The following is a 27,105-nucleotide window of genomic DNA, read 5'->3' on the forward strand; positions in this document are numbered from 1 at the left end:
GAGGGAGGGGAGAGGGAGGGGAGAGGGAGGGGAGAGGGAGGGGAGAGAGTATCCTAGGCTCCAGGCTCTGAGTTGTCACCACAGACCCACTGAGCCACCCAGGCTCCCCACCCACAGAAAGAGTTTAAATCATCTACAGCTCTTAAATTCCTTATTATCTCCATTCTAGATTTCTTGCTCAAGCTTCTGAGCCACAGACTGGAACTTTAAAGGCCAAACTCAACCTGGCAAAACCCATCCTCAAGCTCTTCACACCAGGGCCTTCCTTTCTCCATCTTCATTTACCAAGTATACCAACATGACCAAGTCAAAATGTAAAATGTCAGACTTGAATTCTGTTGCTCTACCCGACTACCTGTATCTGATTAATGAAAAAGATCATATCAAATGACTAAGTATCTCTTCAATCAGTCCATTGTTTCCATTCTGACCAATACCACCAATATTTAGCCCATCTCCAAATATCCAGCTTAAATCACAACAGCTTCTTCTAATATTTTATACCTTATTTTCCTTTTCATCTTCTCCCCACTCTGCAGTTAGAACCACCTCACAAAGATGTAAGTCTGATCATATCATTCATCTACTTAAAAGTCTTCAGTGACTTACCATGGTTCTAGGCTCCTTGCCATGGTCATCAAGGCCCTTAAGTATCTGATACCATTAGCACCTGCCTCCTGCCTGTGTGATGCCACTCTGCCTGGGGCATGTTACAAGCTAGACAAAACAAGCATCTTTCAGTTCCTGGAAATGACTCCTTGGTTTCTGGCCTTTGCATTTCTTACACCAGAAATTTTCCTCAGTTCCAACCTCTCTCCATAGTCTAATTAATGCCTGCTTGTACTTCCTCCGTGGCAGGGGTAAAGTATTAGTTACCCCTGGAAAAGGTATTCTTCTGTACTTTTATTCTGCCTACCACAAGCTATGCCTTTCCAAGAATGCTCACATCCTATTTCTTATAATTGTGCTACCTTAGATGGCAAAATGCACTGTGTAGATGTGACTAAGATTATTGACCTTGGGATGAGATTATTCTGGATTAATTTGTGTGGGTCCAACCTAATCGCAGGGCAGAGAATCTTTCCTAAACCAGAGGCAGAATGGTCAGAGAGACACAATGTTACTGAATTTCAAGATAGAAGAGTCATGAGCCAAGGAATGTGGACAGCCTCTAGAAGCTAGAAAAAGGAAAGGAATTTCCCCAGAGCATCCAGAAAGGCATGAAGATCCACCAACATTTTGTTTTCAGTCTGGTGACACACACGTTTATTTTAGAGCTATACAACTCAGAATAAATCTGTGTTCTTTTTAAGCCACTAAATTTGTGGTAATTTGTTACAGAAGCATTAAGAAACTAATGTAGCACTAATATCACAGCTATTGTCACAAGTGGTACACTGGGTTGTAACTGTAATAAATTCTCTATCTTCCATTACAGTGGAAGCTCTTAAAGTAGGATGCCTATCTATTCCCCAGTAGTATTCCTAAGGCCTAGCACACGTAAGTAAACTGTTGATTAAGAAAGTAAGATTTAAGAAGTGGTAGAGTGGGGGAGAAAGTGAAGACAAAAGGAGAAAGTGAGAGCAAGACAGAATAGGAAGAAAGATACTAATCTACAAGGCAACCAAAAGTTGCTGGCAGAACAAGCATTCTGTACTAATATATGCCATGTCTGTATTTGGGATATCCTTAATTATGTGGCACCACTGTTTCAAGAAAGATTGGAGTAAACTCATACAGAAATGGTTCTCAAAATAAGAAACAAATTATCACTGGTCCTTTACTTTGATTACAGTATAGTCAACAACTAGCATTAACTTGTGGATTCAGAACTAGTTAGTACTTAAAAACAAATAAAAAAACACCAAAAAAAAAAAAAAACCCAAGATAACAAAAAAGTCTACCGCTAATACAACTATAAAGATATTTTTCCTCACTTAAGTCAGAGGGAAATTTGTGCCTGTTCCCCCAAGACATAAAACTATAAGAATATATTAAATGTTATTTATCAAGTTATTTTATATATTAATAACCTGAACAAATCTACTCAATGGATTATTTTCAGCACTGTATAAACAACTACTATAAATACCATTCAATCTAAAACCTAGGATGATCCCGTTTAGGTACAACACCCAGGACATTCAGATATTGAATTAAGGCCTATTGTTAAAAATGGAAAAAAAAAAAAATGGAAAACAAGAACACCACCCTAGATGGCCCATTATTCCATGCAGTGGCTAGTATTACTGTGTGCTTCCCATGTGTTTGTGTTAGAGAGAGTCCCATTGTTCTATAGTCTAAGCCCATGCCTTTTACTACCACTGATGTTAGAGATTACTTAAGTTTACCACCAAATTACATGAGAAACCAAAATGCAAGCAAATACCACAACAATGAAAATAAGTCTTAAGAAGTGACAAATTTCAATTCACTACTGCCTCCCACACACCTAATACATGATTGTTGATTTTTTTTTCCCCTACAACGTAGGTGTTTCATAGAACTGACCAGTTATTTCCAAGACATGAAGACACACAAATGTCAATTAGCAAGCAAAAAGCATAATTAATAATAACTCAAAAAAATTTAAGTTTTTTGGTAGGATTAATTCTTAGGACAGAGTTTGCAGAAAAGCATACAATGGCTTTTCCAATATTTACAAAAAAAGTTTATTTTAAATTTGTCAGCTTTGACAATTTGTAACAAAATTCACGAGTTTAATAAATATCTTGGGATTTTTGATATTCCCTTTTTCAATTTTCAGGTATAAAATACCATCAGTAAACCCTCAGGAAAAAAGAAAAAGACAAAAACTGGCCACTAATTAAAAACATACTTTCCTTCAAAACTGTTACACCTGAACTTGAAATTATTCCTGTCACACACATTCCACTGCATTATATTCCCTGTAAGATTTTTTTCATTTTAGAAACACAAGCAATGCCACATAAAGTTATATATGCACAGAATTTTGAGGAAAAAAGCACAAAGTGCAGCATACTTGACTGTTTCTATTTGATTATACATTTCACCTACACTTATGAATGGGCTCCCGGGTTGTGTGCAAAAACCCTGTTAAAGGCTCTCATCGATTAAGTAAATCCATTAGAGTGAGTTAAATTTAAAACAATCTTGTAAGCAATGCATTCAAACAAAGGGAATTTGAAACCAAGAGAATTAGCCCTTAAATTGCTTATAAGAACAAATGGTCTTCGGTGCTTAATTCTTCAATGTCAACACCAATTTTATTATCCCAGTGATTATTTTGGCATTTTTCCTCTGGGTCTTCATTACCTAAATTAAGTTTTTCTGGATATGCAAATACAACTACAAGAAATTCTGGGGTATTTATCTAGAGTAGTAGTACAATATGCTATACTGCATCAATTATTTGTATATTACAGGCAAAAATAGCTCCAGCACTTTGATTAAACTATTAATTACTTTAATTTCCATTAAATTGCACGGATGCAAACAGAACCAAAATAATATACCACAAAAGCAGAACCTATATATGTAATTTGACTTATCTTGCACTACTAACATTTTAAAATGTCAAATTGCTTGTAAGGTAATGGCAAAAAGAGAATGATACAGGTTAGATCTGCCTTTGACGGGTTTTACACATCAGTCACTGCTATCAACTTTGCTGAGATTCTGATATGACAAAATACCAGAATCTTTGTCATTAACTATTCCAAGCTAGCTCGTGGCTATATTGCCATTTAAGACTGTAAACATTATAAAGTCCTATAGAGAGGAACTTAATAGCTATAGAATGGTCCATATCATTTCACAAAAAATGAGTAGATATTATGTGGCAGGCATAGGCACAGAAGATACATCAAGTCAGTAATTGGCTGGGAAAGGGAGAGACCTGATACCATTTCTAGTCCTTCTGGAGCTTCCACCTTCTGTGGCAGGTTCAGAAACACATCCATTGTCTGAAGCTAAGAAATGAAAGGTACGCCCTAACTATGAGCTGTCCCATACCCTACCTGTGAGCTGTCGCCGTCGACTTCGGATTGTTTCACAATCTGTGGAACAGGGTGTAAACTTGGACCAAACCGTGAAGGTGCAGTCATCTCGACACGGGACCGTGCATTCTTGCACAAAGGGAGGCATGCCGTTTGTCTGCTTGAGGCATTCCATCATTTCTGCCGACTGGTTATCATCAGAGATGCAGGAGACCGCTTTACAAGAAAACAAAACAAAACGACAACACATGGATTTGTTTGTATTATTTTGATTCAATCAGTCTGCTGCTGGTTCTTCGACAAAATAGCAGAATCCCCCCAGTGTTTGCAAATTTGGTTATCACTGTGACTATGTGTGTTTAACATAGCTAACCCTATTTCTCTCTGGAAATTAAAGGTTTACCCTTGCCAGTGGAGGTATTTGAGGATTTAATTGGTTTCATTAATCCAATTTGGTTACATTGACAGCAACCAAAATAACTTTCTGTAATTTATTGTACATGAGCTTGTATCTGGTCTCGAGGGATGATCTAAAACTAAAAGAATATGTAAGAGTAATAGAGGACAAAAAAAGGACAAAACCATTAACATCATGTGAATTCTTCCTAGATTTAATTTACTTTACTTGTTTAAATGGCACTTGTAAGAGTGGTCCTATTTTCACTTCACAACCAGTATTTAAAAAAAAAATGGGGCACCTGGGTGGCTCAGTCGGTTAAGATCCAACTTCGGCTCAGGTCATGATCTCACAGTCTGTGAATCCTAGCCCCACATTGGGCTCTGGGCTGACATACAGCTCAGAGCCTGGAGCCTGCTTTGGATTCTGTCTCTCTCTCTCTCTCTCTCTCTCTCTCTCTCTGCCCCTCCCCTGCTCATGCTTTGTCTCTCTCTGTCCTCAAAATAAATAAAAACATTAAATTTTTTTTAAATGTGTTGCGGCATGTGGGTGGCTCAGTCAATTAAGTGTCTAACTTCGGCTCAGGTCAGGAGTTTGAGTTCCACATTGGGCCCTCTGTTTTCAGTACGGGGCCTGCTTCAGATCCTCTGTCCCTCTCTTTGTACCTCCCCTGGTCACACTCGTTCTCTCAAAAATAAACGAACATTAAAAAATAGTAAAAAAAAAATGTTGTTTCTTAGTAAACCTTTCCTTATTAACATTTTAGGATCAATGAAAAATTTTCAATACTTTTTTCTCAAGTATAGGCATAATCTATCCAGATAATTCGCATTACAGATACCCTATCAATGGCAGTTTTGTCTCATTCACAGCATTTTTCAATGAGAATGCTTCTAGTCATACCATAAAATAACCAATAATCTTAAGCAAAATTTCATAAATACTTTACCTCAATTCTGTATTTGATTCTTTGAGCTAGTGACATTTATTTAAGTATAAAGGATATTTTTGTGCATCTTTTATTCACCCTAATTATGGACCCTCTAGGGTTGTGTCTATATTCTCTAGACCCGTGTTTTGCAACCCTGGAACTATTGACATTATGGGATGGATACTTTGTTGTGCAGACCTGTGTTTCTTGTGCACTGTAAGATATTTAGCAGCATCCCTGGCCTCTACCTACTAGATGCCAGCAGCACACACATCCTCCTGGTTGTGAAAACTCCAAGTTCCAGACATTGCCAAATGTTGCCCTAGGTGAAAACTACTCTTCTAAATGAATTCCTAGTCATGGAGGTTTATGAGAAGACACAGATTCTATGGCATGCCTTCAAACCTACTGCATCAATATCTCTGGGGAAAAAAAAAAATTCTAGGAATATTTTTGCCTTTAAGTGTCCCAGGTGGTTCTGATGCAGCCTTTCCACTGACAACCTACATTTGGCATCGTGCCTGTAAATATGGTGCATGTTATTGGATATTTGCTGAATTCATCATCCTAAAGAAATCATAGTTTAGGGTCATCTTTATTATGACTCTAAAATCCACCAAGTTACAAGCAAAAAACCTACTACAGCTTAGGATCAATATTGTTAAGAATACTTTATATAGAAACTTCTGTAAGGCAGGCTAAGTGTACATAGGGGCTCCATTTAATTGCCCATTCTTATATTCTGAATTCCTTTCATTATTCTGAGCACAGACAACAATTCAATGTGTGTGTGTGTGTGTGTGTGTGTGTGTGTGTGTGTGTGTGTGTTTTAACTGAAAGCCAAACCCAGTGTATGCTTTAGGACCAAGAAATTAGCTAAGATGATAATGGGTGCACACACACTTCCCCATTTGTGCATCTGCTCTGTGGCAGGTGGGGTTATTCAAGGATTTTGAATAATTTGTTTTGATTTTTATTTGCATCCTAGGAACAAAATCCACTGCACAAAAAGCCAACATCCCTGTGTTTGGCCTGTTGGGACTATTATAGTCATTAATGATGAATACACCAACATACTTTATCTTAGGGAGGGTGCAGGCAAATGTTACTGGAATTGCATGTTTAGATAACTAATCTGCAGTCAATTTAGGTGACTTTTATCTTGCCAAGGTATATGTTTCCCTTAAGATAACAATGTACTGATCAACATCAAGGGGAAATTTAAATACTTGGTAAAAGCATTGATATTTGAAACCTGAACTCCTATGTATATACAAATGAGGTATTTTTTTCGATAAAGTTTTTTTAAGATAATTCTTCACGTAAGTTTATAACTTGACAACTATGATAAACATTCAATTTTGAAATTCTGCAAATTACATTAGCAAATACTAGACTTATGAATGTCTATATTGACCTATTTTACATTAATGAAAAAGCATTAAAAATTAATAATAACTATGGCATAGGATATAATTCATAGACATTCTTGTCAAATGGTATGAATGCAAATTCCAATTCCAAACATCTTGAACTGAGTTATTTAGTCTTTGTGCTTAGACTCTCTATCTTTAAAATGATAAGATACCTATAACAAAGAGTTGTGAGAAATCTTAAAACAGTATCCCTTGTACACTAAGGGTTCAATAAATGCTATCAATTATAATCCCTTTGTATTTATTTTTTTAATTTTAAGTTTTTTAAAAAATTAGAGCAATTTTTAATTTATTTTATGTCAAGCAGGCTGATAGTTCTCACAGGTATACATGCACACACTATCATTCTCCATGGCCTCATTTCTTCCTTGGTCATTCTAAAAATCTGAGGGACGAAAGAGAAAACCATGATTGAATCTCACAGGATTCTGGCACTAAACTTCAAATCCCCATTAGTCAAACAGTATGTCAAATATGCCATAAACATATTCACTACATTTTAATTAGGTTAGGTAGAACAAATCAGTTCCATTGCTCCTATACAAATAGGCATATTCGAGTCATCTAATAGAGACTTTAGGGAGTTCTACGGGCCAAAGAAAGCATCCACAGTTGTAGCATGAAGTTGGACGACACCCACATTAATCTCAAGATCCCTGCTGTGTGTTATTACTGATGGTCTCTTGACCCAAAGATGAGTGGCAACTGACACACTACAGATCATACAATCATCAGCATACAGTCAGGCATTATTGTTTTCAGATTTCTCCAAGCTCAAGATTCTAAAAAAAAAAATCACTAGACACAAAACCATAAATCAGTATTTCCTTCTTGGGAATGTTCTAGTAGAAGATTAATCATTCAATAAACATTTATTGGATGGCTGGATACTGAACTATATACTTTACTAGAGGGTAGGAAATTACTGAAGAAATATCAAGCACCAAGTCTGAAGGACTGGAAAACCAGGAAACAAAAAAAGATATTTAGAGTAAATGAGGGTCACTAGTAGCTACTGGAACAATCCAATTTAGAGCCTCCTTCCATTAGGCCAACTCCTAAGGAGAAGCTATTTTTTAAATGTATTAATTACTTTAAATCTACACTATAGTTCTTAGTCATTAAAGGTATGTAGATTAATCACGTCAGAGAAATTCTTTTAAGAAATACTACTGAGGGCGTGCCTGGGTGGCTCAGTCGGTTAAGCGGCTGACTTCAGCCTAGGTCATGATCTCACGGTTTGTGGGTTCGAGCCCTGTATTGGGCTCTGTGCGGACAGCTCAGAGCCTGGAGCCTGCTTCAGATTCTGTGTCTCCCTCTCTCTGTGCCCCTCCCCAGCTCGTACTCGGTCTCGGTCTCTCTCAAAAATAAAATAAAAAACGTTACAAAAATAAATTAAAAAAAAACAAATACTACTGACGTAGCAAAGTGTACTGATAAAATTATACACCCTGGTGTCAACAGAACTAAGAGTGACTCTTGTGTTGCTGTTGTTTGTTACCTTGGGCAAGTTATGTCAACTCTCTGAAGACTCAGTTAACTCACCCATACAATGAGAAGGAGAACGCCTACACCATAAAATAAATTGATGCAGATGAGGTACTTAGCACAGTACTAGAGCACTTGGCACATTCGACTGGAGACTGACCTAATTTTATAATGAAGTCTACTGGAAATAAAAACCTAACAAGCATCAGGAAAGAAGAATCTACCATCACTTGTCTTGGTTCAGGAAAAATTCTCCAAATCCCACCAATTAGTCTGGACTCCTAAGAAGTGTAACTGGAGTCTCCTTTGAATTATACTCTTGAGGTCAGTAGCCTCTTCCCAAGATTGCATGGCTCTCCCAAGGATATTGTCTGTTATACTTCCAAGTCATGCTCTGTGTGTTCGGTTTACGGTTTACAAAAAGGAGTCTAAGCTACCAGAGGAGAGCAGAACTGCAAAGAAAGAAACAAATCCAAGGCCTGTTGGGAATTCCTTCCAGAAGCACTAAGATCAAAATCCTTAACTCTTAAGAATTTCATGAGAGGACAGTGAACATTTGCACAGAAGAGTGCTGCCCACATTAGCAACTTTTTACCTCACTCACCGAGGTGGTCCTATCCAGCATAGACACGTGCCATGCCACTGTATGCTAAAGCTGAATTTTTAACATCTAAAATTTAGGGGCATTTATCAAACTTTTCTGACCATTAGAACCATGAACGCTTCATTTCTGATCAAGGGAGGAGATAAGGCCAGAAAAAAAGTGTTCATCCCCTAAAATCAGGACTACATCTTAAAGTCATTTTCTCTACTTATACAGTGGTCTTAACATCAGACTTTGCTTATACACCTGGATCTTTATTACTGACATTTTGTTCCCTGTTTATCTTACTGAACTTGGTCCATTCACTCATCCAACCATCCATCCAGTCACAATAAGTAACTATAAACAATTATGAAAGCATTGTGTTTACACATACATGTACATAAAAATAATCTGGCCTCTGGGAGGCTACAATATTGGCAGTGACAAGAGTCCACAGTACAATGTTGTAGTCTCCCTAATGGAGATAACCAGTGAGGAAACTTGATATAGAAAGGAAAAGTAGGTACTTTAGTCCTAAATAGAAAGGATGCACAATAGGCAGGCTGAAAATAAGCCATTAGGGAGAATTTATCTGTCAGACATCTGCTATTTAGTTTAACTCTGAGTCCTGGGTCCTTTGGATCATAGTAAATCACTTGCAGGCCACAATCTAGAGCAAATATTTCCCTTTTGGTGTTTTTAAGTAGTTAAAGTACTGTACTATACTAGTAGGCAAAGTCTATGAGGAAAGCGAGAGACATTTACTACAGACTCTTCCTGTCATGCATTTCTACCTGAACTGAATTGTTTAAGGGATGGCAATTCAATGTTCAATGATAATCCTTTATTAAACTTGGAATATTGTTGTCTTTGCTGGAGGAAAATTGTACTCTTGGGTAAAATTAGCTCCAATAGCTGCAGAACAATCTCGTTACTAGGCACTGTTGGAAATGTAGCTACCTTAAGCTTTGGACAGAAAGTTGTCAGACTAGCTGTCTGGGAAAGCTGAGTATTCTTAAGGAATAATGGAGAAGCAGGTGTTTGAGCTGAGCCACTCAGACAAGCGCTCTCATACAACAGTCACCTGGTAAATGGGTAGGGCAGGGGTGACCTGGAACTCACCAGAAACCTTTGTAAAACCCAAGGTTGTATTTTTCCATTCACAGTAGCTAAAACACATACAACAGAGTTCAGTTTCTTCACCTTTCTCATAATTATGAGACAAGCTGAGACTTGGAAGAAAAAAATAAATAAAAATCACAAAAAGAAGACCAGAGTTACTAATAGCTTTCCCCTGTTACCTCACTCTTTTTGATTTTAGCAGCATGAAAAGGAATGCCCTGACTCAAAATGTAAATTTATCTGATTATTCAGCAGAAGAAACAAAGCAAGGTCCTCTATGAATTCTCAGTGTGTCTGAGTTTATTTTTAAAGAACTACCTGCTGTTCAATGTGGGAGGTTTAGGCAGCCTTCTCAGGCTTCCATGAGGACTCAAATCATCAGATTTGACTATTACTATTACTATTATTAACTATTACTAAACAGATTATTAACTATTACTAAACAGTTAGGCTTTCTGCCCCCTGTCACCTCTAGATTCAGATATTCAGACATGCTGTGATAAAATGGTGTTCTTCTCAATTATGTTATGAGGAGGGCAGGGGTTGCTGTCCTTGTAAAAAAGGATGATGTCCTGCCTGGGAAGACTATGTGATGGAGATTGCTACTTCCTGTCAATTTACACTCCTCACCTTCACCAAGGACAACCACATTACTTGATCCACACTGCTCTGGACTAGAGTCCAATTGTAACAGTTGACAAGAAAGCTTAAGAAGAGTTTCTTTCAAGAGGCCATGATTTCCAGGAAACGGGAATGACATGCTAGAAAAACAGAGGGGCTCTATGATTTGCTGTCCTGCAACCCTGAGCAGCTTCGAGTGCAAAGCTCTATTTATATGCAGGTCATGGAGCAAAAAGGATGGACAACAGCTGATCAGCACAACCAGCATGTTCTCTATGTCAGGCCCTGCACTGTGGCTGGGGGTACACAGATGGAAGAAATGTAGAAATAAAAGGTCACTACCCTCAGGGCCCTGCAAAAGCATAGCCCTGGGGCCTCTGGCACTGGGCAGAGCAGCTTTCTGGAAGGACTGACACAGGTAAGCGGAGTAAGATATATCCAGTAAAAACAACTTGGGCCAGGCCAGGGGCTTGACATACCACAGGCCTGTGCCGAGAGCCAGCACTATGGTGGGCTGGCTTCCTTTCCTTGCTAAGCACACTCCCAGGACTCTACGTCCCTATCTTTGAGAAGACCCATCATGCATAGAATTACAAGGTCTGTATCTGGGAAGTTACCAACCTAATGACATTATGCCAGGCTGCCCATAGCATGTATGGGGTCTGGTGTGAAAATATAAGAAGATGTCATAAACCACAAGTCTAAGGAATTAAAAATTAACATTAACAAATGTGTCATCGATTCATTCTATTCTGCTACCTTAACGTATTTGCTTTCATAAGGACTTAGCTAGGTTACAATAAAAATTCTGAGAGGACTTCAAGTTTCAGTCTGGAATGTGCCTGCACCCAGTCCCACACCCTAGCCCCCTTTCTTCCCTTCTCATTCCCAGTTGAATTCTACCCCAGGAGCAACCTTCTTGCACTTGGGAATGGGACTGTTGTCAGTCCTGCAAAACTCCATTCACAAGTCAGCTGCCTGTGACCCACCCTCAGGTCTAGAGTACACACATAGCTAGACACAGCTTTCCTCAGGTCAGACTCACAAGAGGCCTCTTTTGTCCTTGAAGCTTGCTTAGGGCCATATGGGCAGGAAATTCTAGGGTTCTAAGGACTAGACAGAGTTTAGATAGGGGGTGGGTAGGGAAGCTGGCTTGGGGGGTGCTCCTTATGCATGAGTGGGAAGGAAGCTGGAAGAAGGCGAGAGAAGAGCCCTCAAACACACAGGAGTTAGAGGAGACCACCTCTTGCTGAGTCTAAGGGCAAAACTGCATTCCCTTCCAATTATTTTGATACAGACTGATGTAATTGTCCTTAAAAGCTCCCTTCTTGGTAGGTAATCAGGAAAAGTACAAACTCCCAATTAAAGCTATCTGAGTTTGGGCTCTTTTAATTAGTGTCCTTCCTATTTATATTAATTCTTTTCAGGTAGATTCTTTTCAGTCTCCCTCTTTCAGCCACTTCCCCTTTTGACATAGGGGTATGGCACCCAGCAAGGGTCTTGGATTGCCAAGAAGATCCTTCAGAAGCTCTCTGGGACTCTGCGAACACCTGCAGTGGCCCTTGCCCACTTGATGACTGCTGACATTGGTGTCATTCACTGCTGGAGTCTCTTCTCAAGCCCAAAACCTCATGGTGATTCCCTCTCAGCCTGTTCAGGGACAATATTCCTCTAGCTGAGGAGGCCTAGCCTGTCCTGGTACCTGCTGGGGCCATGTGATCGGTGCCCTGGGGGACCCAGAGCAGATTCTTCTGTAATGCCTGCCAGACAGCACCAGCAGCCACCTCACCCTCCCTGGGGCAGGCAGGAACTTCTGGAGACTCCACAGCAGAAGAAACTCTGAGAACATCTGGGGAGCCACTAAGGCCCTCCTTATGGAGTGGGGCCCCTGTAGGTCACCTCTTCCCAGAGTTCCAAACAGAACATGGAGCACAAACTCTTCAGCTTCCTTCCCTTTCATTAGCCAAGCCCGCTACCCTGACAACATCAGCCCCGAGTCAGAGAAACCAGCACGGACATTCATTCAGCTCCACTTCCCCTTTCCCCAGTTTCTTAGTGTTTCTTCCCCAGGACCCACTCTGTCAGCAAGAGAAAAACTTTTATTCTTCTTGTCTGACAGACATTTCTCCTGCATTTGCATCCATATGCCATCTGAGGTGGCCTTTACCCTGTCCTTTTTCCTAAAGCCTTAATGACAGACAGGCTGCAGAGAGAAATCTAATTCGATTAAGTGTATAAATTAAGAAGCACCTAAAAAATACGAAGCCTGCCATACACACGTTTCACCACTAGGTGGGGAGGCCCAGGACTCGTGAGCCTGGGTCTGGCTTGTGTATGCACAGGTCTCCCAACAAGTGACTGACACACATTTAGGTGCCACTAAAGACAGAGATGGATTCTTTGAAGCCACTGTGGAGTAAGAGGCAGGGGCACAGAAGCACTCTGTTGGGAAGCCCAACACTTTCCTTTAGTTTCAGAAATGCCCCATTTTTTTAAATGCTAATTTATTTCCAGGGGATTGTTTTCCTGTTGCCACTGTAACAGATTACCACAAATTTAGCCACAAAAAGAACAAAATTTGTTTCCTTACAAATTCTGGGAGTCAGAAGTTCGGCATCATTTTCTGGAAGCTAAAATCAAGAAGCCATGGGGACTGGTTCTTTCTGGAGGCGAGAGAGAATCAAGTATCTCACCCTTTGAGACGTCTAGAGGCCACCTACATCCTTCACTGCCAGGCCCACAGAGTATCAGCAGCACATCTCCCCAACCCCATCCCTCTGTCTCCTCATCACGTTGTTGAGTCCTCCCGCTACCTTATAAAGGCAGCCATGATTACATTGGATCCTCCTGGGGATTAACCCTCCTGGATTAACCTGGGATAATCCCCACCTGAGGATTCTTAACTTGATCACATCTGCAAAATCCCTTTTGCCTCATAAGACCTTCACAGCTTCCAGAGATTAGACCTTGCCACTTTGGGGGACTATTATTCAGCCTCCAACATAGAGGAGAGGTGTTTCTTCCTAGCTCTGAGGTATTGCCTCATTCGTTAGAATAAGAACCAGGCCTACCTCATGTGTTCCCACTAATAAGGAACACAGATTTGACAGACTTACCACGATTTTCCCATTCCATGTTCTCACAACTATTTTGTTTTAATTCTTTTTTATTTCTTTTGCAATTATCTGGCATGGCTTTCCTTAGTCATCCAGGCAACATTTATTATTTTTTTAAATGTTTACTTATTTATTTTGAGAGACAGACACACACACACACACACACACACACACACAGAGAGAGAGAGAGAGAGAGAGAGAGAGAGAGAGTTCATCTGCATGAGATGGGCAGACAACAAAGGAGACAGAGAGTTCCCAAGCAGGCTCCACACTGTCAGGGCAGAGCCTGATGCAGGGCTCAGCCTCATGAACCATAAAGTCATGACCTGAGCCAAAATCAAGAATCAGATACTTAACCTACTGAGCCACCCAGGTGCCTCCCCCCAACCCCGACCTTTTTAATATTTATTTACTTTGAGAGTCAGGCTACCTTTAGAATTACTCTTCCCATACACTGCTTGGGGTATCCTTAGAGAAAACAGGCAAGTGGACTTCTTTCTTATTCAAGATCAAGCATAATTAAGAATCTAGCGGTGGCTGGCTCAGTTGGTAGATCATGTGCCTCTTGATCTCAGGGTCATGAACAACTTCGGTCCCCATATTGGGTGTGGAGACTATGTAAAAAAAAAAAAAAAAAAAGAATGTACATCTATATTAAATACAAGCACAGTATTCTGCCGAATACCAGCACCTGGGTCAGTCTGAGCCAGGCAAAATGCAAAGCCACTTCCCCCCATCCAATTTTTATGCTTCAATTGTTGGCTTCATGAATGAGTGAAGGAAAATCTCTTCAGAGAAATACTCAAATTGAGAAGGGAGTGAGAATAGCTAGAGGTAATAGAAACTTCCATATCTCAAAAAAGAAGACCCACTGTATGCTCTCTTTCACAGCAAGCATGTCTTGTTGTCTCTACTAAGAGGACATGCTCTGAAGTGTCCAGCATGAGGGCAGCCCTGAGCCACTCCCACATCCCATTCCATGCTCAAGAGCCAAGAGCTAGCCAGGGTTAGGAAGCACATCAATACTGTCACTTGTATGCTGTACGAAATAGTCTTCCCATCTTGTCTATGCTGTTACTCCGGCTGCAGTGGACACAGACTGCTCTGATCCTCTCCCAACATGGCCAGCCCTGGTGTGGGGGAGGGCCAGGAGCCCTGGTAGTATGAGGAAGAACAGGAAAGGTGGCCAGTTAACATTGGCATTTCCTAGGCACAGATATCGGGGTTACCCTGACATGACCAAGCCAATTCTTCCACACAAGGATCAAACCCAGGCCCTTCCCCTTTGGATTTAAATCACCTGAGTTGAACCAACCAACCATTCCACATACTCTAAATTCACTCAGTGGCTATCCTAGCAATGGCATTTCTGTGACAATCAAAAGTTAGTGGAGAATTTATGTTCACTTGCCTATATCCAAATGAGTCAATTTGGAAGTAAAAGCCAGTTCTTGCCATGCCCCAAATGCATTCGTTTTTCCCTTGTATTTTCTCTCTCCCTGTGCAGAGCACAGCATGTGGGAGCACAGTATTTGAAGGTCTCATTCTTCAAAACTAGAGTTTGAATAAAGTGTGTGCTTATGATTACATGCTGACTGACATATATGCAACTTTTGAGTGGAACAGCATGAATTGTGGAAATTGAATTAAACAATAAACCCATAATTGCTTGTTAGGGTGCTTTAATTGACTCATAAGTACCATATGCGAAGCTGTGTGGCTGCAGGAGCCCAATTATAAACTTGCTTATGGAAAGATACAACTCATTTTGCATGTTGGAAACATACTCCCCAATTATTGTTGCCTTCTCAGAGAAAAAGCATTTTTAAATAAATAAGAAATACTTAGTGAGCTCATAATGTATACTTAGTCCCTAGGTAACCTTGAAGCACTTTATTTAGGTTCTAATACAAGATCAGAAAATGGGCAGTTAAAAAATGCCCATTTACTTTATTCCAGGGCCTCTGTTAAGCCCTGGAGCTCTCTGTGTTCACAGCTAACCAAAGAAATGCACACGGTTAGGGCTCTTGACTTAAGGGACTTTTTCCCCCCTAACTGACTAAAACTGACAAAAGTACACATTTATGGAAAAAAAGAGAACAAAGTAAAATTACAAACAATGCATCAATTATATTTAAAAATGGCTAATACACATGAGGGCCACAGAGGAGAAAGCAGTGAGATCTTAAACTCTGGCTGCCGATGACTGTGGCAAATTCCCGAAGGGAATGCTAGGATTGGGGGTCAGTTTACCTCAGGTGTGGGCCCGTGGGAATGTGTGGTAGAAGTGGGAGCACAGGAGTTTCGTGTTGACCACTTGGCAAAATCAAGAAATCAGGGGGTTCCAGGTAAGTAGAGTGAGCATATACTCCTACACTAGAGTGGAGAAGTAACCAGTGGAAATCCTAAATCCAAGAAGGAAAAGCATAAAATTGTCTCTCTAGGATACCATAGAGCCCATTTGTATGAATACAAGTGATCTTGGAATATCTTTAGTTCTCCAATGATTTCCAATCAGTCACAGTGAAACCACCCAAAATAAACAGCTACAAAGAGTAGCTCATTTGTTAACAAAGCTGCCAGACAAGTCTTTTAATCTCCAGCTACTTCCTTCCCTAAACTAGACCGAAAAAAAAACATACACTCTCAACAGAAAGGGAGGACATGCTATGCAAACAGCTTCCAAAGTTCTCAGCCACTCTTTCCATTTAGAATGCCTCTGTGAGTCCTTCCTCCTACAGAGATATTAAAACCTGTATTGAAGAAAACCATTATAAATGCATATAAATCATCACACTCCGCAAGACACTGACAGCAATCACTCTAGGTCATGACAGCGAATATGAAGGAGCCATCACTGCATCCAACCTTGTTACACGTCAGAGATTCTCTCCCTGATTTTGTAACACCTTAGAGTAGTTCCATTTATCTCACTTGACTTTCTTCCATTAAAAATAATTCAATGGGGAATGACTGCTAATGGGATAGTGTTTCTTTTGGGGGTGATGAAAATCTTCTGGAATTAGATTATCATGATGGTTGCACAACTCTGTGAATATACTAAAAACTACCAACCTATACACATACATTGGAGAGTAAATTGTATCTCAAAGCTGCTGTAAAAAATTATAATGTAAATATTCTGAATCTTGAACAAATATAAATTATAAATATAATTCTTAAGAAAAAGCTCAAAAGTCATGTCACAAAATCATGTCAGGCAGATGCTGCATTTCTAGAAATCCTGGGAATCATAAGCATTTACCAGCTACCAAAGAAATTATTCTCCCAGAAGTTAGGCTCAAAACCATTTACATTAACTTTTATAAACAAAGATGTTCCCATGAGTAATGAATTAGGATTTTATCATTAATACAGTTCTTTGCAGGGTGCCTGGGTAGCTCAGTTGGTTAAGCATCCAACTTCAGCTCAGGTCATGATCTCATGGTTGATGGGTTTGAGCCCTGCATTGAGCTCTGTGCTGACAGTTCAGAGCCTGGAGCCTGTTTCAGATTCTGTGTCTCCTTCTCTCTCTGTCCCTCCCCTACTCACACTCTCTCTCCTTCTCAAAAATAAACATAAAAAATTTTTAAAAATACAGTTCTTTTCATATGTTTTCTGACCTGCAAAGTTTCATTTTTTAAAATTTTTTCCTCCATTAAGTAAAACAAAAAGCAAACTACAATTGCCTAGACTTTCTGTGGTGCCATACTTACCAAATTAGAATTCTATAGAATGTTATTGAGAGAATATGATCAGTTGAACTGTGAGACATTACAGTAATATAAGACAGAATTTCTGCCCTAAGAGGGCTTATAATCTACACAGAATACTCAACTTCTAATGTGTGTGGGGAATCGACAAAATATAGAATATCTACAAACCACCTGTATGTAAATATATTTAGAATACAAAAGCATTTCATGGTGGTTAGAGCTAAATTCTTACCATGTTTTAAAAACTGTCAGGGTAAGAAATAGAAATCTTCTTATAAATTATTTTTCTCTCCTTCTTTCTCCATCATTGCCTCATTAGAGGTGTAAGCTAATGATGAGATGCTTTCTCGTATTTCCAAGTCATTTTTCTCACTGCCACTAAAAAGCGTTCAGATTAGATTCCTTCAGAAATATCTCCCACATTTAAATTCTGTGTCTTATGCCGAATGAAGTCCTCAATTCAAATCATATGAGTTTCTTGACGTTTCTTTTATATATTTAGAAAAAAATTCATAAACACTTCATTCTACAGAATATTGCCTATAACTATGCAATATGCTAGAAGCTTTATACTCCTCCAGCCCCTATTTTATGTACACATACAAGGGGAATGTATATTTGGAAGCTTTGAAAGAATAAATATGCTAATTCATACACTGCATGTAGAAGGTGATTTATTCCATTTTTAAAGGAATATGGCAGTATTTACATAAGTTTCACCTGTAACTCTGCAAACAGCTGTTGTGCAACCAACTTCCAAATCAGGAGAAAAAATGGGCTGGGTATTTTTTTAACAGTTGCTCTGGGCTTGACAGATGGATGGTGATTCAGTTACCCGCTGCACTTCATATAAAGGCACAGGGAAGACTTGGGCACAGAGAATCACTGCACCAAGTACAGAATAAACCCCCCCCCCCCAAAAAAAAAAAAAAAAACCTTCCTCTTGGAGTGCAAAAGCTAAGATTCTTAAACGCCTATATAAAACGGAAACTTTAACTACACGTATCTGCCATGAAATAAGCTATCTTGATAATGAGTGCTGTATCATTTGTCAGGACGCTAAACTTTGCATCACATAATCATTCTAGTAACAGTAACTAAGTAACAAATGAGATGTGAAACTCCAAATTAAGAAGTAATTTTGTGTTCTCTATTGAAAAACAACTGCAAAGACCCAGGGTATTAATTATCTCGCTGCTACAGAGAAACAATAAATCAGCACAATATCCACATGTATTCCCCCCACCCCTTGCCAAAGTATCCCACATTGTCTTGTGGATCTACTTAAAACATGTTCAAAGGAAATTTTCTTTTTCTACAAATGATTTACTCTTTGTAGATCACTATGAATACTAATGCTTTACATGGGATCGTAATCACCACCATTATAATCAATTGTCTGTTATATACAAAGCTGATGCCATGTGGAAAAGACATTTATTTTCATTTTGTTGGGTCTCCTCCTCTGTACACTCTGCCAGGATGCTGCTGAAATTATGTTTATTCAATCCCCATTTTGTCTTCGGTCCCTCTGGAGACCATGCATTTGCCGCATCCTTTATGAAAAACAAATTTGTTACACTTTAATTCAGTTCCAGAGTCTCAAACTTAATAAAATCCTATAATAAAAGTCTGAGTAATGGTGGATTCAGGGATCATATTGTAGTTCTTATGCACTATATATATTCACTAGTCATACAACTTAGCTTCTCTCACAAGACGTTTTAATGAAGAACAACTCACTTCATTCAATATGTAGATGGATTCCTGAAAAGGTGTATGCAGTAAATATGAAGGAAATGAATCTACTTTAATGCAACAGAAGAGCGTGCTATCAAAAGGTTTTCCATCCAGAATAATGGTATTTAACCTCAAAGATTCATTTTTCAAAGTAAACAATGCATGCTTTTATGTGAAATTGAATTTGTTTGAAGTGATATATACCCCCAAATCAAGTGACCTCTGATTTCTTATGTGCATTTTTTTTTTTTTTTACCTGCTAAAGTTGGCTGAGTTAAGAGTAAAGCTGCCTTCTAGTGTCTTACCGGTTATAAGATAGGAACTTGATCTATTTTTGCCTTTAAGCACTAGGAAATAATAAACCTTCATGTGACTAATAATATCCAGTTCATACATTTAACTACTTTGAGCTAGTACTGGCATCTGCACAATTCAAATTACCACGGCTAATTGGTGCCTATAACCAAAACTTCTTCTGATAATGCATTGTTTCACACATTTCCTTCAAGTCTTCATAGCGCCCAAGTGGAACTTGTGTTTTAGCCACAATTCTACACCAATGACCAGGACCCAAACACAATCTGAAGATGGAGCAGGGTCAGTCAGGAGACTGAGTCTGACTCTGGCTTTTCCTGTGAGAGACGCATGACCCACTCTGGGTTCGGCTCATTAAAAATCAAGTGTATTTATATGCATAATGATGGAGATGGACCCGGTTGATCTGCCTTCCAGCTCTAATATTACATGACAACATTATAGGTACAGGCAGGACAGAACATTCTCAAATGTATTGTAATCCAGGCTTTTATCAAGAACTTGCAAGATTAGCATAGATAGCTGGTCCTAAAGCAAGCGTTTATGTGTAACTGTTTTTATTTCATTTGATGATGTGTTGTTAAATACATATAGCACACTAGCACACCATTGCTAAAATTCTACAATTATGATAAAAATAAATCCATACTTCACTCAGGAAGGAATTTTATTTTTTTTATAAGACTTGTTTTTAATGTTTATTTATTTTTGAGAGGGGGTGGGGAGGAGAGAGAGGGAGACACAGAATCCAAAGCAGTCTCTAGGCTCTGAGCTGTCAGCACAAAGCCTGCCACAGGGCTTGAACTCATGAACCATGAGATTATGACCTGAGCCAAAGTTGGGACGCTTAACCAACTGAGCCACCCAGGTGCCTCAGGAAGGCATTTTATATAACACATATAAATTAGTTAGACTTCCAGGTAAAGATGGCAGAGAGGAAACATGATTATACTTCTACTTCCTTGTAAAACTTCAGTAAACTTTGTGAGTCCCTAGCACATTAAGAGAATAAGAAGAAACAAAATGGTGTCATGATTTTGGAAGCCATAAATCAGTGGACAAGAGGCAAAGGATTGAATGAATTTAGGGAAATGTTAAATTTGAAGGTAGAAACTACAAAAAGCCAAAAGTGAACTGGCTTGCAACACAGAATCTCTAGAAATGGGGTTGAATGAAAAAAATTGATTGAATAGGCCAGAAAAATCCATTAAAGTTTGTCTGAAATATGATCTGATTATCTTGAGAAAATATTTACTCAATCAGTGGAGAGTTTGGGAGTTTTTCAATTCCTGAGCTGTGTGGAAGGCAAAGGTAACTGGTTACTTAGAAGTTCTCAGTTCACTTTCCTTATTTAGAACTATTGTGGGGGTGCCTGGGTTGCTCAGTCGGTTAAGTGTCCGACTTTAGCTCAGGTCATGATCTCACAGTTAGTGGGTTCAAGCCCCACATCAGGCTCTGTGCTGACAGCTCAGAGCCTGGAGCCTGCCCCTGACTGTGTCTCGATTGCTGTCTGCCCCTCCCCCACTCACACTCTGTCTCTTTCAAAAATAAATTAAAACAACAACAACAACAACTATTGTGCCTCTTTTAGGACATTCAAACCTTAAAGATCACTGATTTAGAGATGACACAATCTCAGGTTTTATTTCTGTGTTTTTATTTCTCCATTTCCAGAAGAGTAGCTTTAATTTATGTATCCTTTACATCTTTCAAGATGAAAAACAAAGGGAAGGAAAAAACTGAATTAGGAACTCTATGGATAATAAAATGTTTCAAGAAATATATGATTATCATAGTGAACTTACACACAGTAAGACTTTAAAAAATACTTATATAACCATACTAATATAAACACTGAATACATTGATCTCATAAAACTACATGCTAATCATATGGAGAAAATAGGAAGTGTATCAGCATAGCGAGGGCAGGATAATACAAGAGAGCTAAGTCCCTATTAATCATACTGGGAAGACAATGGTTAATGCTTAAAGCTGAAAATATAAGATGCCAGAAACCAAACATAGTTAGAGACATGAATTTAAAACAACATAATCAGCTAAAATAGTTGACAGTAGTTGAGGCAAATGGAGGCAAGGAGAAAACCTTGTAGAATTATTTAAGTTTTTTATTTCTGTTGAAGAACTATTTGATCCTTCAAATTGAAAATCTTTACATTTGATAGAACTTACAGGGAATGAAGGAGTAAAACAGACTAACATATTTAAAATATTCCCAGGTATATAAAATAGTATATTAAGTCAAATACATAATATAGTAGATTATGCTTCATAAATACATTCTTTATAGGCAAAGCCTTTCCAATTTGTCTTCTTTTGCCAACAAACTAAAATGGAGTTTAATTTCATATTTCATTACTCTAGATACTCTACTTACATCTTTATCTTTCTCCAAACAACAACAAAACAACAACAACAACAACAACGGAAGGTGGCATGTTTTTTTCTTCTATTTTGTGACAATAATCGAAATACACACAGGAAACCTAGTTCTTGGCTTTTGACATGTTAAGTGGCTGGTTGGCATGGAGGTTGATTAGACTGATTTAATTTACTCTTATTTTTAAAAAAAAGAAATTGTTTTTTGTTGTTTTTGTTTATTTTTTTTAATGTTTATCATTTGAGAGAGAGAGAGAGAGAGAGAGAGAGAGACAGCAGTAGGGGAGGGGCAGAGAGAAAGGGAAACACAGAACTCGAACCAGGCTCCAGGCTCTGAGCTATTAGCACAGAGCCCAATGAGGGGCTTGGACCCGTGGACTGTGAGAGTATGACCGAGCCCAAGTCAGATGCTTAACTGACTGAGTCACCCAGGCATTCCTGATGTAATTTATTTTTTACCTCCAGAAGGAAAAACTAGGACTGGACCCTGAGAAAAGTGTTGATAACAGAAGTCAAAATGACAAAAATGAAATGAAGTGGTTATTAGCTCATAATGAGAGATGAACTACAGGAACACCAGGGAGTACAAAAGAAAGAAATTATTCCTTAGCTGAGTGGAAAAGCTAAGGCAGCTGGTTATTTAGAAGTTCTCAGTTCACTTTCCTTATTTAGAACTATTCTGCCCCTTTTAGGACATTCAACTCTCAAAGACCACTGATTTAGAGATCACATAATCTCAGGTTTTATTTCCATATTCTTATTTCTAGAAGAGTAGCTTTAATTTACATATCCCTTAGATCTCACATGTCACAAAGAAATAGTCCAATGCAACTCCAAAGCAGTAGACATGAATTTTGGTGGTGAAGGCATCTCTACTCCTCTAAGCTGCTGCTTGCTAAAGCAAATAATTCCAGAAATGAATGTCAGAGACTATCAACAACAATGAACAAACCCAAGCCCAAATAACCCAGTTTTATTCTCAGCCAAGACAGACTCATTACTGACTATGAGAGATCTGCTTCCTCCCAAATTGTGATAACTTGTGGGGAAAAGGAAGGCAAGTGTCTGAGGTTGTTTCAAAACAACAACAACAACCAGGAAGGGATAGTCGATGAGCTCAAATCAGATCCAAGCAAAGCAGGGGGCCTAGCTGGGAAAATGGTAAAATATTCTTAAAAGACTTGGCTTTAACACACTGAGGTACTGCTAACATTCCAATCTGTCAGTAGTCTGTTTACTTGGGAAAAAAAAAATGAACCATTATTAAAGAAACCGAGAAGATTTAGCAAATATATATCAAAATAAGACTGGTTTGAAAAATTCCAAGCAGAGTTCTAAGACTACTTTACTTAAATATGATTGAGAATTCTGAAAATTATGGGATAGCAGTCTTTTTGTGGTCAGGGTTCCCAATACGAGTAGCAAATATAATGAATACATCTTCTAGTTAGGTGGGAATTGGGAATTAATGAAGCAGATAAAGCTAAAACTCAACACACAATCTTCTTCCTAAGGAGTTAATAAGAAAATTTAGTTTCTTTTTAATAATACTTTCCAAATAGTGGAAACTTAGATGGCACCTATTTTTCTTTTTAACAGTGATGTGCTCTTGGCTCTATAATCTTCAATACTGATAATCTGCATTATCACAATAAAAAACATGTCTGGAGAGGAACCCAGGCATTTGAATATTACATCATTGACAAAATGGATTTGTATTGAAACCAACTGAGTTGTTATGTTACCCTTTAACAAACAATTCAGTGTAAGCTAGCTGAAGAATCCAGGATTAACTTAGCTAAATACCTTTGTTATTGATGACATAATTTTCATATGGCTAAGGAGAAAAACCAAAAGGTTATATAAATGTCTAAATTACTGATCTATGCTTTTTTAAAATTTTTTAAATGTTTATTTATTTATTTTTAATTTTTTTATGTTTATTTATTTTGGAGAGAGAGACAGTGCATGAGCAGGGGACTGGCAGAGAGACAGGGAGACACAGAATCCAGAGCAGGTTTCAGGCTCTGAGCTGTTGGGCTTGAACTCAAGAATTGTGAGATCATGACCTGAGCCAAAGTTGAATGCTTAACCGACTGAGCCACCCAGGGCCCCAATATTTATTTACTTTTCAGAGAGAGAGAGAGAGAGAGAGAGAGAATGAATGGGGGAGAGCAGAGAGACAGAGAGGCATAGAATGTGAAGCAGGCTCCAGGCTCTGAGCTGTCAGCACAGAACCTGACATGGGGCTCCAACCCATGAACCGTGAGATCATGACCTGAGCCAAAGTCAGATGCTTAACTGACTGAGCCACCCAGGCACCCGAGATAGACAATTTTTTTAAGAGAAAAAAAAAAAAGAGAGAGAAAATCAGCTTAGCTTTTTGGTAAGATATTTTAGTATAAATTCTGTAACTTCTTTTTAATCTAGAGATTTGGGTTAATTATAGATTTTTTTCTTTTCTTTAACATATCCTAAATCCATCCTTCTTTAATTTTGGAAGGCAATTCCTTTTCTTTTTTCTTTCTTTCTTTCTTTTTTTTTTTTTTTCATTAACAGAGACAGAAAATAGTGAGCTCACATTCTGCCCCTAATCTTCGAGTATAAGTAAGACATGTTTTATTCTACCTCAACCATTCCTCTTCAAAGAAAAATGGCTTTGAGTCCTTTAGGGCCTTGGACTACATAGCCCACCCTCTACAACATATTCAGGGACGTTCACCAAATGAGTTATGTTATGGACTGAATATTAGTGTTCCCCAAAATTCATATGTTAAAGCCCTTACCCCTAATGCTATGGTGTTTGGAGATGGAACTTTGGGGGACAATTAGGATTAGATAAAGTCATAAGGGTGGTGCCCATGATGGGACTAGTAGCCTTAGAGAGGGAGCACAAGACAGAAATATCTCTCTCTCCACCACACACACCTAGGAAAAACCATGTAAGGAGCTAGCAATAAGGAGGCCATCTGCAAGCCAGAATTTTACTCTGCTGGAACAATAATCTTGGATTTCCAGCCTCCAAAACTGTGAGAAAATCAATTTCTCTTGTTCAAGTCAACCAGTCCATGATGTTTGGTTATGGTAGTCCAAACTACTGTAAATTATAAATATTATAGCATTTTAAAACTGGAAAGGCACACAGAGATAACTCATTCCAAGGGTTAAAAACTGGTGGCCTTTTGAATTAGACTGCAGACTTGTTTTGTAGGTATTCATAGAATTAAAAAACACTTTAGGGGTGATGACTATAATTTTATAGAAGAGTCATTAGTGTCAATGGCATCCCTCATGCCATAATAACACATTTTTGGAACTTGCTTCATGCCTGTGTCTCTGATTTCTATTGACTCTCTCCTTGTATACATGAGGAAACTAAATTTCAGAGATGTCAGGTGACTTGCCCAAGCTGAAGCAAGTAATTAAAATGAAAAATAGGTTTAGAATCCAGATCTCTTGATACCTTATCTAGTTTTCTACCATGTAACCTGTCTAAAGCTTATTTAACTATGTATTAGTTATGCTAGTTAACTACAGCACCAGGATGTGAGACTCACAAATAGTGTGGCTACTTGAAGCATGAGTACAAGGGGGAAATATCAAGTGAAAAGAAAAAATAATCATCTATTTTTCATTTTATCTATTTTTCCCAGATGGATTAATTCTAAAAAAGTGCATAGTAACTTTGAAGGTAAAATATCATTACTCTGGAAGTAAAGAGGCAAAACAAAAATTTCACATTTTCCTCGAACTACTTCCGTTAATAATTCACTTCAAATTGAATTTAAAGGGTTTTGGTAGAGAAATATAATAATTGATGACAGCAAAGGAAATAACAGAAAAAGGAAAAATAGTTATGGAAATTCTATACTTTAATATTGTATTAGAAGAGTGAATAAATCTATTAAAATGCCTGTATTTTAATTTAATTACATTTTGTAATTAAATGTAATTACATTTATAGGAAACATTAAATATTATTCAAGTATTAAATATTAAAGGGTTATTGTAACTAAAATCCCCAAAAGTTTTCCTTTCAGTCACATCCTATATGCTATCTATCGCCTAATATTTCTTCTCTTCAAAATATCTTATTGATTTACTGCCAGTAAAAGAAAAATTGGAGAAACACTAGGCATTATTATGCCTTTTGTGCAAATCTTTCAAAGATCTGAAAAAGGCAAATAGTGATAGGTAGGGCAGGGAATTATTCCATTTCATACAAGGGGAAACTGAGGCTCAAAAATGTTCAGTCTCATGCCCAGCAGGGTCAGCCACAAGTGCACATTTTCTGCATTCTGGTCCATGTTTCACATGTTGAAATAATGTCTCTGAGGACACTGTTTCATTAAAAAATGTCGCAGACTTCAGTGTGTTTTTATTTGGCAAGTTAATTTTTAGTATTGATTTAGTATTGATTACATAAGCTTAAAAAAATGTAACACTCAGTTAACATAGACCTGCTACATATATGTTAAGCCCATGTTTTATCCACATTACTGGATTTCACATTAAGATGTCTATATTACAAGTGAGTCACTTATTCATTCATTGATTATTATTTCAATAAAAATATCTCACATGCCACCTGCCTTGGGAGCTTGGACGTGTTTGTGAATGTGGGGTCAGAGGACTGTGGAAAGGATAGAAAGATAAGTGTGGAACAAACCCCACTGTCTAGACAGGAGAACAGGAGAAGTGTGTCATATGCACATATAAAAAGTATACCTGGTACATGACCTGTTTTTCTAGAAGTTCATGGTGTGCTTTTTGAATGCAACATGGTATGTTTTAGCAAGTGTTGAAGGTTATTATAATAGCCCACAGGTTAACATGCACCTATAAAATGTAGGTCTGGAGTAAGTCAAGGGTATATAAAGGCCATAGGCCTACTGCATCCTGCTATCTCTGTCCTACTGCCCCCTTCAATGAGAACCTACTCTGAGTCCATCCACTCGTGGCTGACTTCCTTGTAAGTACCATGGCTTAAATCTCCCCGTAATCTCTCTAAAATTTTACGTCCTTTTCCACTGTCTTGATGCCTTGACAATGACTCCCTTTTGCTTAATTTAACGCTCAGATCATTTTTAGATAAGCTGTTTTTTCTGTGTCCTGGCACTAAGCCCTACCAGTCCTTTCTTTCAAATGCAACCCATCAGGGTCCTGGTCCCTTCTCACCCTACCACTGGACTGGGTGGTGGCCCAGAGGCTCCTGGAGGTAGCTCCTTCCCAGGATCATGAATGATGCATACAGTTTT

The 27,105-nt window shown here is 38.4% G+C and overlaps 1 protein-coding gene across 1 annotated transcript in view; it reads right to left on the reverse strand.

Moving 5' to 3' along the window:
- THSD7B (thrombospondin type 1 domain containing 7B) overlaps positions 1 to 27,105 on the reverse strand; it is a 384,726-nt gene that overhangs the window by 34,725 nt on the left and 322,896 nt on the right. Inside the window, exon 12 of the mRNA XM_049615274.1 lies at positions 4,002 to 4,196. Within this exon, the coding sequence (XP_049471231.1) occupies positions 4,002 to 4,196 (195 nt within the window). The remainder of the gene's footprint in view (positions 1 to 4,001; positions 4,197 to 27,105) is intronic.

Source organism: Panthera uncia, assembly GCF_023721935.1.
Source record: "Panthera uncia isolate 11264 chromosome C1 unlocalized genomic scaffold, Puncia_PCG_1.0 HiC_scaffold_3, whole genome shotgun sequence".
In the NCBI taxonomy this organism is placed as follows: Eukaryota; Metazoa; Chordata; class Mammalia; order Carnivora; family Felidae; genus Panthera; species Panthera uncia.